At 43.7% G+C, this 17,517-nt stretch overlaps 1 protein-coding gene across 8 annotated transcripts in view; it reads left to right on the forward strand.

The window, feature by feature from the left end:
• The window catches only part of AFAP1L2 (actin filament associated protein 1 like 2), a 216,822-nt gene that overhangs the window by 187,754 nt on the left and 11,551 nt on the right, over positions 1-17,517 (forward strand). For 3 of the 8 annotated variants that reach the window (XM_077454971.1, XM_077454972.1, XM_077454974.1), the window contains exons 15-18: positions 1,979-2,099; positions 3,149-3,313; positions 5,099-5,301; positions 8,195-8,317. In XM_077454971.1, coding sequence (XP_077311097.1) covers positions 1,979-2,099; positions 3,149-3,313; positions 5,099-5,301; positions 8,195-8,317 — 612 coding nt within the window. The remainder of the gene's footprint in view (positions 1-1,978; positions 2,100-3,148; positions 3,314-5,098; positions 5,302-8,194; positions 8,318-17,517) is intronic. The other 5 variants (XM_077454973.1, XM_077454976.1, XM_077454977.1 and 2 more) reach the window with 3 other exon arrangements.

Here is a 17,517-nt window from a genome sequence, read left to right on the forward strand (position 1 = left end):
GGCCGGAATGAAATCTCCCGCGCGCATGCGCGGGAGTGACGATATCGCGGCTCTGGCTACTCACAGCGCCGGAGCTGCGATACCCGGAAGAAACGCTGAGGAAGCATGTCAGCTCCCTCGGCGTGGATCAGGCCAGATGTTGGGGCCTCGTTCTAAGGTAAGTATTTCATAATGAGCTAGTATGCGGTGCATACTAGCTCATTATGCCTTTTGCTTTGCAGGTTTAAAAAAAAAAATAATAATTTGCGGGTTTACTACCGCTTTAAGGTTTTGAGGCTGTCGTTTACTAACGCGAACCTTCAGCTTTCTCCACATATTTTTTTATGAGATTAAGGTCTGGAGACTGGCTAGGCCACTCCAGAAACTTAATGTGCTTCTTCTTGAGCCACTCCTTTGGCTGTATAGTTTGGGTCATCGTCATGCTGGAGTACTCATCCATGACTCATTTTCAATGTCCTGGCTGAGGAGGCTCTCACCCAAGATTTTATGGTACATGGCCCGGTCCATTGTCCCTTGATGCTGGTGAAGTTGTCCTGTCCCCTTAGCAGAAAAACACCCCCAAGGCATAATGTTTCCACCTCCATGTTTGACGGTGGGGATGGTGTTCTTTTGGGTCATAGGCAGCATTCCTCCTCCTCCTCCAAACACGGCACGTTGAGTTGATGCTAAAGAGCTCCATTTTGGTCTCATCTGCCCACAATACTTTCACCCAGTTCTCCTCTGAATCATTCAGATGTTCATGAGCAAACTTCAGACGGGCCTGTACATGTGCTTTCTTAAGCAGGGGGTCCTTGCGGGTGTTGCAGGATTTCAGGCCTTCACAGCGTAGTGTGTTACCAATTGTTTTCTTGGTGACTATGGTCCCAGCTGCCACAAAATCATTGACAAGATTCTTCCGTGTAGTTCTGATCTGATTCCTCACCGTTCCCATGATCACTGAAACGCCACAAGGTGAGATCTTGCATGGAGCCCCAGACTGAGGGAGATTGACAGTTATTTCTTGTTTCTTCCATTTTTTTTATAATCGCACCCTCTCACCAAGCTGCTTGGCGCTGGTCTTGTAGCCCATTCCAGCCTTCTGTAGATCTACAATCTTGTTCCTGACATCCTTGGACAGCTCTTTGGTCTCGGTCATGGTGGAGAGATTGTAATCTGATTGACTGCTTCTGGGACAGATGTCTATTATACAGGTAACAAGCTGAGATTAGGAGCATTCTCTATAGAAGACACCTGGGAGACAGAAATCTTGATGATTGATAGGGGATCAAATGGTTATTTGACAAATGCAATGCACTTATTTTCAAATGCAAATCAATTTATAACTTGTATGTGTTTTCTGGATATTTGTGCTGTTATTCTGTCTTTTACTGTTAAAATAAACACATCATTAAAATTATAGACTGATAGTTTCTTTGTCAGTGGGCAAACGTACAAAATCAGATCACATACTTTTTCCCCTTGCTGTGTATATAGTAACATTTGCACAGTGCAGGTGTTAGTCACACTTATAATATCAAACTCTGCAAGTTTTATAGGAGGTTTAAGTGACACTGTGTGCACAGCATGTTACGAGCACCTCAGTCTTCTTCAGGTCTTCTTTCTGGGTTCACTCTGTTAGGCCATTGGAATGACATCACTCCCGTGCATGCAAGTCGCTTAATTCACAGAGTGCAGTGCCATTTATTTTGAATGGCACAGCTATGTACATATGTAGCAGGCCACTGTAATGTACTATTACTGCCATGCACATTTTGTTTCGTGTCTGTTTTTTAGGATACAGAAAAGAGAAGTATCACATTAAGCAAGTGCAATATTCTGATAATGTTATGAGTCATCCCCCAAAATAACAGTTGTGCTTTTTGTTCTGACATTTTATTTTCCAAAAAGAGTTGGATCAATTTGTAAAGACCAAAAAAAATCAGTTTGTACATTTGACCAGTGCTTGCCGTGTAGTCAAGCTGCGTTTATTGTGCTGCAGGTAGCAGAACCCAGCGCAGAGGAGACACCTCCCGGCCTGCAGGGGAGAGCAGAGACTGCTGTGACGGCCAGTCCACTGCTTGGGAAAAACAAGACGGAGAAAGGAAGACCGACCAATCCAGGTGAGCTGTGTTGTTATCACTGGACGGGAGGTCATGTCCGACGGCATTCCTGGAGCTGAAACCGCATGATCCACTATTCCAGTGCGAGAAACACTAATTAAACTATGAATCATAACTACATTTATTACAAACATTGAAATATTATTTACTAAGAATAGCAAGATTTAGTTTGTTCTTTTAAAGCCCAGCTCCATACAATTTTTGTACTGCACAGACTTGGAATGAATAAATAATGGTCTTTTTTGCCACCCGTGACCCCATTTAGGGTTTTCACTTCACTTCCTGTGACACTGGGAGGGGGGATTCTGACTTCAGGACAGGAAGTCACAGGCAGTAATATTAACATGACAGGGATTCCTTTTCTCATTTATATTGGAAAGTGTTTTGTTGTACTCGTTGGAGAGAATTCACATCGCTTGCTGTCCTAATAGAAAGTGAAAGGAAATCTCCCAAGTGGCGGTGTTTCGTCATACATGGTGACCCATCACATTTGGCTATCCGCTGGACTTTGCATGCGCGATGCCGCCATATGTGTTCCAACACTGGCGATCTGAGCTTGCGCAGAATTTTGTGGCCATACCCCTGAGTCCAGGTTCAAGCCCCACCATCCAAGTGGACATAGCGTTAGATTATAATTATGCCAAGTGGCCCTGTGGCAAAGTGGTCTTACAACAGTGTTCGAGTGCATATGGGGGCAACGCGCATGCGCACTCCAGCGGGTAGAAAAATGTGATGGGTAGCTGAATGTGACGTGACAGGGGCACAGCTTGCTCTCTTTCCCTACTTTGATCAAAACTTTAAGATCATGCATGACCCGACGCTTTCTCAATTTTCCAGTCCCCCGCCTCATCAGTGGTTTGATCCAATGGCCCCTATGTCACTACTGTGACGTGAAAGCCGAAAAAAAACAAATATGCCACTCCTGGAAGTGTCGGATCCTCCAGCCGATGGTCTCTCTTCACCTGGGATTTTTTTTAACAATAAACATGTACTGAACACTTTAGTTCTGAAAATGTGCAACTCTTAATTGACATTTTTCTGCTATGCAGTAGCCATTGAGAACAAATTGGGCAAGAACCGCACAGAGGCTGAAGCAAGGCGCTTTACAGAGGTAAAGGAGAAGCTGGAGAAAGAGAGGGAAGAGATTCGGGTGCAGCTGGCCCAACTCCGAAAAGAGAGGCGAGAAATCAAGGAGAACATTGCTACCTGTTGTGGTAATGTACCTCTACAATCATATTCTGGGACAGTCAAATATTATATAAGTATATTTATTATGTGTAGTTTTCTTCAAATCTTGGTGTGCAGTAATCCAGTGAGAGTTTTCCTGTAATAAAGACCGGTTACTGCTGCTCTGTCTCCTTGTGCAGGGTGACTGGTCTTGTCTCCGCCCCCTCCTGTAGTTTTCTGCAGGCAGTTGATAGTAGGTGGAGTCTGCTGGGCCCCCCCCACAGCTCTGCTCCCTGCACAGACTATGTACAGCACAGTGATGATGTCACTGCTACTTTTACAAGGATATAGCTGGGTCTGCAAGTGAATTTTGTGCACACAAGTTCCTTTGAGACTATTAAGGAAAACATTTCCATAAAAGTTTTTGTGGCTAGAGTTCAGCTTCAAATTAAAAAGAATGTATCAACGTTTTATAAGGAGATACACACCCTTATGCAAATCGCATGCATTGGTGCACTGCAGTTGATTGTAAATGGTATCCCAACATACTTCCACAATGCATTCGTGCTTTGACGCAGCATCGTGTTCTGTACATTACACTATGATCAGCAAAATGGAGCAGACTGCATTTTATGTTGATTCAGCCTATTTATTTGAATGAGCCATTTAAGGCAGAGCAATAAAATATAAATGTTTCAAATATATAACTATTTTTTCATGACATATTGGGTAGTAAGAGCTGTGATAAAGGGTTGGGCCTCATTCACTTGGGTGCTTGGGGCCTGTGCACTCTGAATGGGACATTTGTTTAGATAGCTGGAGCTGTCAGGTGCTGCATGCAGGCAGCCCATGTAGATGGGTGGGGACATAACACCTGCACTGGCACAGCCGCTGTAAGTGGTCTCTAAAACACACCGTTTGTGGACTTGCATAGAATACCAGCAGATAGGAGCTGGCATTTCAAGCCACATAAACAAATGGCTGATTTCTAGTGGGTTATTTACTAAAGCTGGAGAGTGCAGCTTATTAAATCTGGTGCAGATCTGCATAGAAACCAATCAGCTTCCAGGTTTTATTGACAAAGCCTAAATGAACAAGCTGAAGTTAAAGGCTGATTGGCTACCATGCACAACTGCATCACTTTCTGAGTGCACCAGTTTTTAGTAAATCTCCCCCACAATGTAAAAGCCTCAGCCCCTGTGTCAAGGAGGCCTAAGGGTGGCCATACGCTGATCAGTGACTGCAGCCAATTAATCAAACAACTTGGCTGCTCTGGAGTGGGGCGGCCACACACAGCAATATTTGTCCAGTCCCTGCTGAACTAATCAGTGTGTAGTCATCCCTACTCAACAGAAATAGACCTGTTTGATTTACCGATTGGCTGCAGCAACAATGATCAGTGTAGTGTGGCTGTCTTAGCCGGGGAAGCTCAGCCAAGATTCTGCATGCAAATTCATTCTGTGCAAACGGGGCAAATCAAATGTACTCAGGCTTAATTGTGGAAAGACCAAATATAGGAACAATAAAGCATTATGGCCACTAGATGGTGTTATCATAGGAAATAGGTATGTTTCTTAGATCCATTTAGTGGCTTTAAGTGTATTACCCCATTCACACAGAACAAATTGACATGCAGTTTTAATAGATGAACAGCTGTGCAAGGGTTTTCTTTTTTTGTTTTTTTAAATAGAACCTATCAGATTTGCAGTGGCAAAAGACAGTACTGGCTGGTGAAAGCAAGAGCATTGGTTAGATGGAACAGATTTCCAAGTGAGGTTGTAATTTGGACATGACATTGGATGGATCTAACAGGTACAATGTCTCCCTGACAGACAAGAGTATCATGACATGCCTGGAGGAGAAGCTGAAGAGTAAGGAGGAGGAGTGCAAGGAGCGGGAAAACCACCGAGTGGATCTGGAGCTGCAGATTGTTGATGTGAAAGAGAATCTCAGAAAGGCAGAATTGGGGCCCGTTACTCTAGGCACTGCAGTTGACCCGGCCCACCTGGAGAGCAGTCAGTCAGTAAGTATAAAGGTAATAGTCTACTTTTATTCATTGGTCACTGTTGGCTGACAAATAAACCCCCCCCCCCCCCCCCCCGCCAAAAAAAATAAAAAAATAAAACATGCATTCATTTATCCCTACAGCCTGAGGGATGGAAAATTCCTTCCTGATCTTATCAGTGGTAGTTGGATTTAATCCAAAGTCTAAAAGTGAGTAAAGATCAGCTGTTCTTAACCAGAGGTCCATGGTACACTTGAGTTCCTCCGAGACCTGAAAATCATTTCAAAGGCTCCTCCATGTTGAAAAGGGGCTGGGCAAGACTGAAGGGCAAGACTGAAGGGCAGTCAGCTGGGAAAATTGTTGGTGATCTCTCCTGAAAAGCCGATACATACAAGTCCATTTTTACTTTCTCACCAGCATCTCAGAACACGGGTGTTGCGTATGTCTGAATCTGTTCTTCTATGAAAACCTGTTGAATGAGGATTGGGTGTAGGCTGCAAATTTAAAAAAAATGTCTGAAAATGTTCCTCTCCCTCCGAACAGGACCCGTCCCTGCCCTGTAATAGTTTGTATTCTCTAATGTGACAGGTCCTCTTACACCCATGCTTTAGTTTTTTTAACCAAACAGATTAGTCCACCATAAACAGCTATATAAGCATTTGGTAGATGCCAAAGGATTAAACGTTCTAATATTTATATCCCTCAGGCACGCTGATGGTAAGAGAGAAAGAGAATTTAAAAGCAATAGATTCCATCTATAAATGAAATGTCAGCAGGAGCCCCAATTTTCCCTGCTGCAGTTCCAAATGGGTCTAGTCCCTACCCCAGCCTGTAATGGGACAGTAAAAGGAAAAGCCATAGACAGATGATCTCCTATCACATATTGAATAATGCTGGGTGTCAAAAGGGGGTACTGATATAATGGGGTCTCCAATGGAGGATGCTGATCTAATGGTTAGTCAGCAACCAATAAATCAGTTGGCATCCCCCATTAGTTCAGTCACCTAATATCAGCACCAGCGGCAGCTGTGGTGTGAATGAGCCCCCCCCTCCCTGTAGTGACACCACTGATCAACACCCCTGCTTACAGAGAGACCCCCATTAGAGGCTGATAGCAATTCAGGTACTTGCAATACAGAGCTGCATTTATTTTTTATTTATTTTGTGATTTTAACCACTTAGTACCGAGCCTCTTTTTCAGATTCAGTGTTTACATGTTTAAAATAGTATTTTTTGCTAGAAAATTACTTAGAACCCCCAAACATTATATATTGTTTTTTCCTAACATCCTAGAGAATAAAATGGCAGTACTTTTTTTTTCACACCGTATTTGCGTAGTGGTCTTACAAGCGCACTTTTTTTAAAAAAAAATTCACTTTTTTTGAAAAAATAATTAACTTTTTTTGAAAAAAAAAAATCACTTTTTTGGAAAAAAAAATCACTTTTTTGGAAAAAAAAATCACTTTTTTGAATAATAAAAGAAAGAGACAACAGTAAAATTGGCCCAATTTTTTTTTTATAATGTTAGGCCGAGTAAATGTATACCCAACATGTCACGCTTCAAAATTGCGCCCGCGGAATGGCGTCAAACTTTTCCCCTCAAAAATCTCCATAAGCGACATTTAAAAAATTCTACAGGTTGCATGTTTTGTGTTACAGAGGTGGTCTAGGGCTAGAATTATTGCTCTCGCTCTACCAATCGCGGAGATACCTCACATGTGTAGTTTGACTACCGTTTTCATATGCGGGTGCTACTAACATATGCGTTCGCTTCTGCGCGGAAGCTCGTCGGGGCGGGGTGTTTTAAAAAACAAAACATTTTTCTTCTTATCTATTTTACTTGATTTTATTTTTCCACTGTTTAAAAAAAAATTGATCACTTTTATTCCTATTACAAGGAATGTAAATATCCCTTGTAATAGAAAAAAAGCATCGGGGGTCAAAAAGTCCTCAGATCTCATAATTGGACTTAAATGCAATAATAAAAAAAAAAAAGTCATTTGAAAAAATGACATTGAAAACATTTTTCTTTAAGAGGTATGGGCGGAAGTGACGTTTTGATGTTGCTTCCGCCCTGCTATGGTACAGAGACGGGTGGGGGCCATCTTAGCCTCACTCGTCTCCATACTCAGTACTTGACAGGTTCCGATTGCCTCCGCTATCAACGGCTCCGGTAAGCGGCGGAAGGGGGGGGGGTGGCACCTCTCCCGCTGCCGATAACTCATCTTGCGTCGAACCTGCTGCAGAGACCACCATTATTGTACACACGACCGGCGCCGGAAGAGATGGATATCTCGGTTGTGGCAGCAGCTGCTGCCATTACCAAGATATCCCTCTTCAAAAAATGTACGTACATCGTCGTGCGCCGGTCGTAAAGTGGTTAAACTGACTTCATAATTTTTTAGATGATGCATAAACAAGACATAAATTTTGAACGCTTATCCTCTACAGCACATAAGTCAAACACAAGGCCTGTGGGCCAAATCCAGCCCCCTAGGCCATGTCATGTGGCCCTCCCACACAGTTTTTCAGCTGGACCGTGGCACCTTGGGCTCTTACCCTCCACTCCCTGCTCCCCACTGTCACCTGTAAACACAAAAACCTTCTGTGTTTACAAGGACAGCTTTGCCTTGGGCAGCTCTAACAGGTCCCTCAGGTACACCTCAAACCTGCACTCTGTAAACAGCACATCCCTGAACTCTGCACATAATGTGCTCCTGAACCCTGCACTCTGTGTGTAGCACATCCCTAAATACTGCAATTTGTACATAGCTCACTCCTAGTGCACAACTGGCCCTTTGAGGGCAACCCTACTTCTGTTGCAGCCAGAGATTAAATGGAGTTTGACACCCCATAGTATGGCCCTAGGAATTGGTTTCTGCTTTGATTTGTAACAATTTCTCACAATTTTAACATTTTCCAGGTTAAAACCAACAGCCCGAGCCACATTCCAGACTCCTCGCCAGTCAATTGCGCAATGGCGCTCAAAGCCCGACCGTTGTCTATTATGACCACTGGCAAAGGTACCGTCCTACAGAAAGCCAAGGTAATTATAACAAGCTGAAGATACTGAGGCACAGACACAACACTGACCCTCTCACATGGCAAAAGCATCCTGTGTCATCCACAAACATGTTTACAGGAGATTCATCATACTGCATGATGCATGTGGCAGATGAGGTTTAATGTTGATACATGTAAAGTTATGCACTTGGGGGTTAAAAATATGTATGCATTATACATACTAGGGGGGAGTACAACTGGGGCAGATCCATAGTGGAGAAGGATCTGGGGGTTTTGGTAGATCATAAGCTCAATAATAACATGCAATGCCAAGCTGCAGTTTCCAAAGCAAGCAAAGTCCTTTCCTGTATTAAGAGAGGTATGGACACCAGAGAGAGCGAGAGAGAGAGAGAGAGATATCATTTTGCCCCTGTTCAAATCATTAGTAAGACCTCATCTGGAATACTCAGTTCAGTTTTGGGCACCAGTTCTCAAAAAGGAAATCGGGGAACTGGAAGTGCAGAGGAGGGCAACCAAACTGATCAAAGGCATGGAGGAGCTAAGCTATGAGGAAGGATTAGAGGAACTGAATTTATTCTCTCTTGAGAAGAGGAGATTAAGGGGGATATGATCACCATGTATAAATATATAAGGGGTCCATATAGTGAACTTGGTGTTGAGTCATTCAGGTTAAGGTCAACACAGAGGACAACGGGGCACTCTTTACGTCTAGAGGAAAAGATTTCATCTCCAATTATGGAAAGGTTTCTTCACAGTAAGAGCTGTGAAAATGTGGAATCGACTCCCTCCAGAGGTGGTTCTGGCCAGCTCAGTAAATTGCTTTAATTAAGACCTGGATTCATTCCTAAATGAACATAATATAACTGGATACCAACATTTATAGATAAAGTTGATCCAGGGAAAATCTGATTGCCTCTCTGGGATCAGGAAGGAATTTTTCTCCCTGCTGTAGAAAATTGGATCCTGCTTTTCTGGGGGGTTTTTTCTACCTTCCTCTGGATACATTTTTTTTATGGTTGAACTAGATGGACTTATGTCTTTTTTTTCAACCTATGTATACACTTAACTATTAAGACACAAAGTGCAGCGACACTACACTGTTTCTAGCCACCACAATTTTGTTTTTACAAATGTTCTTTTATGAAAGGGTTATAGAATTTTTCAGAAATGTCATACAAGCTGCTATAGATAGAGCAGTAACTTAGCATTTTGAAAGAAGTCCAGCCTGAGCTTGTTTGGCTGGGCTTCTCCTATGGGTCACAGGAGTAGTTTGTTTTGCACTCCTGTGACCCGTTTTCAACAGAGAGCGGTCTGAAATCCGCTTTCTGCTAACATCGCCAATATCAGTCCAGGCACCGCATCATCCTGACTCTGGAATGCTAGATCCGCCAGGTGCTTGGACTGATAGCCCTCTCAGCGAGCCACTCCACATCTCGGTGCTCCAGCGAGCATGAAGGAGGCAGAGCGGAGAGCTGCTGATTGACAGTCAGCAGCTCTCTGCTCAGGGAGCCGAGAGAACTGAGCTATCGGTGGCGTTCGATCGCTTGGTTCTCAGTGCAGAGATGCAAGAGGACAGATGCAGCATCCACCTAGGTAAGTATGACTGGGGGGAAAAAAAGCCAAACCCATACTTATCTTTTAAACGGTTACAATGGTCCAAGCTGGGTGAATGTGTATTTGTGTTACATGCCTGTGGGATCCCCATGGAAGCTAGGCACTGCTACTCCAGTGATCTTCACTAGCTTCTGGTTCCACCCTATCCAATCAGAGAATGCAAAGCATGCTGAAAATGGTGCCTATGCTGATTGATCAGCCTCCTGTGTTCAGAATGCATCAGGCTTACTGTACACCATGGGACCTGGAGGCTAGTGGAGATCTCTGGAATGACTGTCTACTTCAGTAATTTCCAGCTTCCAGGGGCATCGGTGAGGTATAAAGAGAGAGAGGATGGGTGTGTATACACTTCCAATGTAAATATGTATAAAACATTAATCTTTAAAAAGTTTAATCAAAATCATCAAATACAGCCAACAACATTTTGGAGCAAATAAACCCTTCAGGGCTCAAGCATATGATTCATAGTTATATCTTCTGGCTAGAGTCTGCATATGTTTTTGACAATTAGGGTGGTCAACTGGATCCAGTCAGCGATCCACATTGCCACAAGGATATGCTGCCAATTTAGCCCAATGCCCTTCCTTGTTCACTGTGGAGCGATTTGTCATGCCATTTGACCTTACTGAAGCCAACTTTGCGGTGTCGTTTCAGTTTGAAAAAGTAGTTCCTGCACTTCAGGTGCGACTTGCATAGAAATCTATGCATGAAGCCCCCACGCCTTCAAAGTCGAACTGACATGCAGCTTTGAAATCGTGTGATTTTAGATGAAGTTGCATGATTTCTAGGGAACTCCATAAGAATATAATTACTAACCATACCCTTGAGCCCTGAAAAAGTGAGGGAAGGTCTTTTCTCTGAATATATTGGCTGTATTTGATGTTCCTTATCATAAAAGGATAAGTTCCACTTTTTGGGGGGGGGGGGGGGGGGATTCACATTCTTTTTGCAGATAAAAAAAAAGTTAATTTTTTCTTCTTCTAAGGAGCCTGAAAGTATTGCCCCAGTGATCAGCAGATCACAGGTGCAATGCTCCAGCTCACCAGTGCCCTTGTAGTTCATTAAGAACTATTCCTACGCAGGAGCATTTTTCAAATTGACAGCAGGCAGGGATCATCTCCCACACCTGCTGTCACAGAGTGAGGGGGTAAAAATTGCAGATGCTGGAACAATGAGTGTAAAAAGGTAAACTTGTCTCTTAAGTAAATCTCCAAGCTATGATGACCATTTGTACTAGCCCCACACTGGAGAATAGATCATCTGAAACGATTCATCCACTATGATCTGAATAGCAGCAGCCTTGGACCATAACCAGGTCCTCCATACTTTCACCACGGATTAACCTCCTTTATATACATAAGAGTCAGGATTACATTTTTAATAGTCCAGCCCTACCAAACTTCTACTAAAAATAAAACAAGAGGTTCAAATCCTTCCTAAACAAAACTGACAGAGTGCTATGCCAGCCTCTAATAGAGGGGCTGGCATAATTTTAGATGGATGGGTTAACAAACCCTTTAAGTAAATCATATGTTTCATCAAAAGAGCTATGGGTAGTGCAGCTTTGTTTCATGTAAATGGTATGAGAACTGAAAACTACGCCATCATAAAAGTCCAGTGAAAGACAGCCTTTTATGGCACTTTGGTTTCAATTCTGGACAACCATCACCCACTTCACCCTAATGCATTTTGCCCTGCTCAGGAAGCTTAGTCTGCTGTTTTGAAGCCAGCCATTTACGGGTTTTTTAATCCTTTTACATTTTAAAGAAAAGTAGATGATATCCCCACAGAAAGCCAGTACTTCTTATGCCGATTGGGGTAGGCAAGAGCTGCCTGAGTGAGAAGACCTTGAGCAGGATTGTACCTTTCAAGGAAATATACTATATTACCAAAAGTATTGGGACACCTGACTTTACATGAACTTTAATGGCACCCCAGTCTTAGTCTGTAAGGTTAAGTATTGAGTTGGCCCACCCTCTGCAGCTATAGGAGCTTAAAATCATCTGGGAAGCCTGTCCACAAGGTTTAGGAGTGTCTATGGGAATGTTTGACCATTCTTCCAGAAGAGCATTTGTGATGTTAGGCACTGATGTGGATGAGAAGGCCTGGCTTGCCATCTTCCCTCTAATTCATCTCAAAGGCATGTGTACACTTATACTTGAATTAGAGCGGAGACTGTGAGCCAGGCCATCTCATCCATGCCAGTGCCTGACCTCACAAATGCGCTTCTGGAAGAATGGTCAAACATTCCCATAGACACACTCCTAAACCTTGTGGACAGCCTTTGCGTTAAAGCTGTTATAGCTGCAAAGGGTGGGCCAACTTATCATTGAACCCTATGGACTAAGATTGGGATGTCATTAAAGTTCATGTGTGTGTAAAGGCAGGCGTTCCAATACTTTTGGCAATAGAGTCTATCTGCGCTTGGATAGAATCAATGAATTTACAAGCAGCCAGCATCAATAAGCGGATTACTAACCATAACAACGTATAAATGGAGTGCAGCACTAAAAAGACAGAAATAAATTCATTAAAGTCCAAATATAAAATCTATGTTCATAACGTAGGATCCCCACATCAGCTTCTGTTAGATAAATGTGTATGTGCACTCGACACAACTGTGAGGGGGAAAGCCTGCTTACCGGAGGCAGTAGACCCTCAAATTATAGAGAGGTCTAAATCAGCATGGTTGCAATCAATAGCCAGATAAAATGTTTAGGCTTCAGCTGGTTCCCAGGCACCATCCATCAATAAAGGCTGCTATGATATGGGAGACTCATGGGCCACTTTCAGAGAGATCAGAACCCTCAGCTTTTACCTCAGGGAAATGTAAACAGTGCCATAGTGCAATATGTCTGATAATCTTAAAACCACCTCTTTATTGAAAAGAATTACACTCATCATCAAGAGCATGGCGAACAAGCATGAGTATGCTATAAATACTGGATAAGCCGGAAAAGACTGGCCGGAAATTCATTAGCCCCACAACGTGCTTCAAGGCAAGGCAGAGATGACAAATCACCGCTCACACGACACACACCACTCTCCACAGCCAGAAGTTATGACAATACATCGATCACAAGACCGGACCAAAGTGGCAGCCAAACCTTAAAAATCAATCTTAGTAAAAAGGATATAACTAAACAAACAATCCACCCAAAAAATCTTCACAAACGTATGACTAGAATTAAACACTGTTATTTACATTTCTATGAGGTAAAAGTTCTGCTACTATTGCTGGAGGTGCTGATCTTCCTGAAAGTGGCCCATGAGTCTTCCTATATAGCAGGTGGGTAAGCAGGCTTGTCCCCTCAGGCCGAGTTCACACTCACAATATACAGGATTTATATAGCACCAACAGTTTGTGCAGCACTTTACAACATGAGGGCAGACAGTGCAGTTACAATACAGGAGGAATCAGAGGGCCCTGCTCATTAGAGCTTACAATCTAGGAGGGGGGTTAAGTGATACAAAAGGTAATAACTGTGGGATGAACGGATGGTGAAAGTTAAAAGTACAGCTGTTAGGTGGGGGGCAGGATAGGCTTCTCTGAAGAGAAGGGTTTTCAGGGGTTGTCTGAAAGCAAGTAGAGTAGGAGATAGTGGGACAGATTGGGGGTAGAGAGTTCCATATGATAAGAGAGGCTCAGAAAAAGTCTTGGAGGCGAGCATGGGATGATGTGATGAGGGAACTAGAGAGCAGGAGGTCTTGGGAGGGATGAGAAGGTTGGTATTTTGAGACAAGGTTAGTGATGTAGCTGGGGGCCCAGTTGTAGATGGCTTTGTAAGAAGTTGTTAGAATTTAGAATTTAATTTGTTGAGTGAGCGGAAGACAGTGGAGGGATTGACAGAGCGGTAGCAGACACTTACCTTACCCAGGGATGAGGTGTAGATTGAGAATAAGAGGTCCAATGACAGAACCTTGGCTGATCCTGACAGAGAAAGGGAGAGGAGAGGAGGAAGTAGAGTTGTGACACTGAAGGTGCAGTTGGGTAAATAGGGCAAGAACCAGCGAAGAATACAAAGGCGTGGAGATTTATGAGGGAGTGGTCCACTGTATCAAAGGTAGCAGAAAGGTCTAAGACAGGGGTCTCAATCTGGCAGCCCTCCAGCTGTTGCAAAACTACAAGTCAAGAAAGAAAACAAGAAAAGAAGGCACACTGACCTAGTGCATTACCATAAAAAAGCTTTATTCAGAACAGAACAAATAGCAAAATGGCTACTCACAGACGAGTATTGATAAAAGGCATGATCAATACAAATAGATCCATTGCACCAAACATCGACAGCCAGCTTGTTTTGGCTCTGAAGAAAGGGGTTCTCCCCCAAAACGCGACAGCCGTTTACGTTGGGGTATTCATCAATCTACTGGACATCAGATCTGGATGTGTTGATGTTTGGTGCGATATTTGAATACCCAATATTCTAAGGAGGGCTGCAAGACCTTGACACTACCATCTTAAACTGTCGGTATCACACTTTCCGGGACACCGGGACACCAGAGCGCAGGAGAAGTTGTCTTTTTCTTGCAAAACTACAAGTCCCATGATGCATTGGAAGACCGACATTTACAAGCATGACTCCCACAGGCAGAGGCATGATGGGACTTGTAGTTCCACAACAGCTGGAGGGCCACCAGTTTGAGACCCCTGGTCTAAGAGTAAGAGTACAGAATAGTGTCCATTGGATTTAGCTGTTAGCAGATCGTTTGTGAGTTTTAGGAGAGAAGTTTCTGTGGGGTGTTAAAGGCGGAATCCAGACTGAAGGGCATCAAGGTGGGTATTCTTGGCGAGGTGGTCGCTCAGTCGGTTGTAAACCAGATATTCAAGGAGTTTGGATAAAAAGGGGGAGAAAGAAGATGGTGCATAGGTTGTCAAGATTGGTTGGGGGGCAGGTGGACGTTGGAGAAAAGTTTAGCAACCTCATCTATAGTGGCGGGGTTAAATGCAGTAATGATTGTACTTGTGGACATAGGGTGTTAGATGGAGAAGGCATCTGTACAATGGTAAACTCCTCATTAATTGCATCAGACTTATGTTTGAAGTGATTAGCAATCTCCTGGGCAGTGAGTTAATGGGTTCTGGACAAAGTAGAGAAGAGTTTATGGAGATGGGATGATAAGTTGTTAATGAGAGTGAGAAAATAGCTCTGCTTGGCAGTGAGGAATTGTATTTTTGGTGGGCACATTATATTGAAGTCTTTCTGAGGCTTGGTCTTATGCCACAGGCTCTCAATAGCACAGTTATGTTTTTTTCAGATTTCTAGTGACATCTGTCTGCCAAGGTTGTAGGGGTAGTGGCCCGATTCTGTATGTATATTGTGGGGGGGGGGGGGGGGGGGGGGGGGGTTTGTGCAAGCTTGCCTAGGGAGGATGAAAGTGAAGTGTTGTAGACAGAAGTGGCTACGATTTTGTCATAGAGGTGGCCAGTAGCAGAGTAGAGAAGAGGAAGGTTGAGATGGGTTTCTATGCGTAACTGTTGGGCAGTTGGAGGGGGGTTTGTGCAAGCTTGCCTAGGGAGGATGAAAGTGAAGTGTTGTAGACAGAAGTGGCTACGATTTTGTCATAGAGGTGGCCAGTAGCAGAGTAGAGAAGGGGAAGGTTGAGATGGGTTTCTATGCGTAACTGTTGGGCAGTTGGAGGAAAAGAGAGGGAGAGAGTGAAACTAATAAGGTAGTGGTCAGAGAGGCAAAGGATAGCTGGAATGTTTGCACGGCATGCGTAGGTGGGAGAAGAAAAGGTCAATTATGTTCCCGTTCTGCTGGTAGCCCTTCAGGAGGAGTTGCAGCTGTCATTTTTTTCAAAAATGGGAGTTTGACTTGGATAGAGCTTTCTCTGAAGAACATAATATGATACATTTTATTTTTGAATCTTCAGTCTGTTGGAAAGTACAGGAAACAAATTTTAAGATTTTGTCTCAATGGTACCAAACCCCCGGCCCTTCTTCATAGATATTTCCCAGATACCTCTAATAGATGGTGATGTCACGAGGAGTGAGGGGTGCTACTACATATTTTTTGGTCATGCCACAGAATTGGGGAGAGGTTTGAAGTGGCACCGGTCCTCCTCTTCTTGGGTCCTTCAGTGGTGCTGGTGGCTCCTCCCCTCAGCGAGTGTACACGTTGGAGAAGTGCTCTCCTTGGTGGAAACCCGTGCAGGCACGCTCCTGAGACCAACATGCATTCACACAGAATGCAGTACTAGGCCCAGCCTCATTGGATTTGATTGATAGCAGCAGGAGCCAATGGCTGCACTAATACCATTCAGGTCATGAGATACCAGCTACAGCTGGTGTGCTTGTTCCTGGCCGGGGAGAGTTTGGGGTCAAGTAAAACAGGGGCTGGGGCTGCAGCACCAAAGAAAATTTTTCACCTTAATGCATAGAATGCTGTTTTGTTATTATAGTTGATTGTGTGTACTACCATGGAAAAATGTTTTTCTGTTCTCTTGGTTGTTGTTTTTTTTTTTTCTCCTATTCGGTTTTTTGTTGTCTTATTCTTTTGAAATGATTAAAAAGTTAAAAAAGAAAGGATGTTCCCGTCAGAGTGAGTAGAAGCTGGTATACATTGTCAAAGGAAGAGGTTAGACTGAGAACTTTGGAAGTAGCTTGGATTGTTGGTATTAATAGGGATGTTGAAGTCACCGACAATGATTGTGGGGATTTCAGAAGAGAGAAGTCATCAAGAAAGGCTGAATACGGGTCCAGGGGGGCCGGTGGATTACAGCTACCCTTAGAGAAACTCGAAAGAAAAGACAAATGCAGTGTGCCTCAAATGAGGAGAGTGATAGAGAGGGAGGTGGGTGAAGTACCTGAAAGGTGCTATGTGGGCCAGGAGGATTCCCACTCCCCCTCCCTTCCGTCCATTGGGTCTGGGGGAGAGTCCAGAGAGGGCCACCATGGGAGAAGGCAGAAGGAGAAGTAGCGTCAGATTCATGAAGCCAGGTTTCAATACTGGCAAGAAGATTAAAGGAGTTAGCAATAAAAAGGTCATGGAGAGAAGTGAGTATTTTTTTTTGTTTTTTTACACACAGAGCGGGCATTCCAAGGGGCGGACGAGAAGGGGAGCCTGGCAGCAGCCACCATCCACACAATTTAGTGACCATTCCTCTACTTCACAAAGCCAGAGGGTGGAGAGTAATGGGTTTTGTTGGGTACCATTAAGTGGTGGAGGACCAGGGTTTGGGGACATATCCCTAAAGGTTAGGAGAAGCAGAAGTTTGAGGGAGGTAATATGTCCTGGAGGTTTTATTACTGTGTGGATTTTGAATTGACAAGAGTTGGTGAGTGCAGTAATAAGGAGAGGACAGAATTGAGGGTGAAATATATAAGTTGTAGATTGGAGAAGAGGGGTGAAGGAAACAGTTTAAGGAAAGAGGACTCAAGTGTCAGGAGTGGGGTAGAGAGCGCATGTTGAGTGTAAGGAGAGCTGAAGGTGTAAACATGGTCACCTGCGTGGTGATGTTCAAAGTATTTACCTGTATACTTTTGCTTTGTGCAATCGCAGAAGTGCTCCCACTTAAATAATTACCCCCACTTATAGAAAGAACCCCAGCAAATGTGCTCTCCCCATAAAGATGCTTATTTTTATACTGTTAGAGGTGGGGTATTGT

The sequence above is a fragment of the Lithobates pipiens genome, unplaced genomic scaffold (assembly GCF_037356315.1).
Source record: "Lithobates pipiens isolate NorthernLeopardFrog02 unplaced genomic scaffold, aLitPip1_a1.2 Scaffold_25, whole genome shotgun sequence".
Taxonomy (NCBI): Eukaryota; Metazoa; Chordata; class Amphibia; order Anura; family Ranidae; genus Lithobates; species Lithobates pipiens.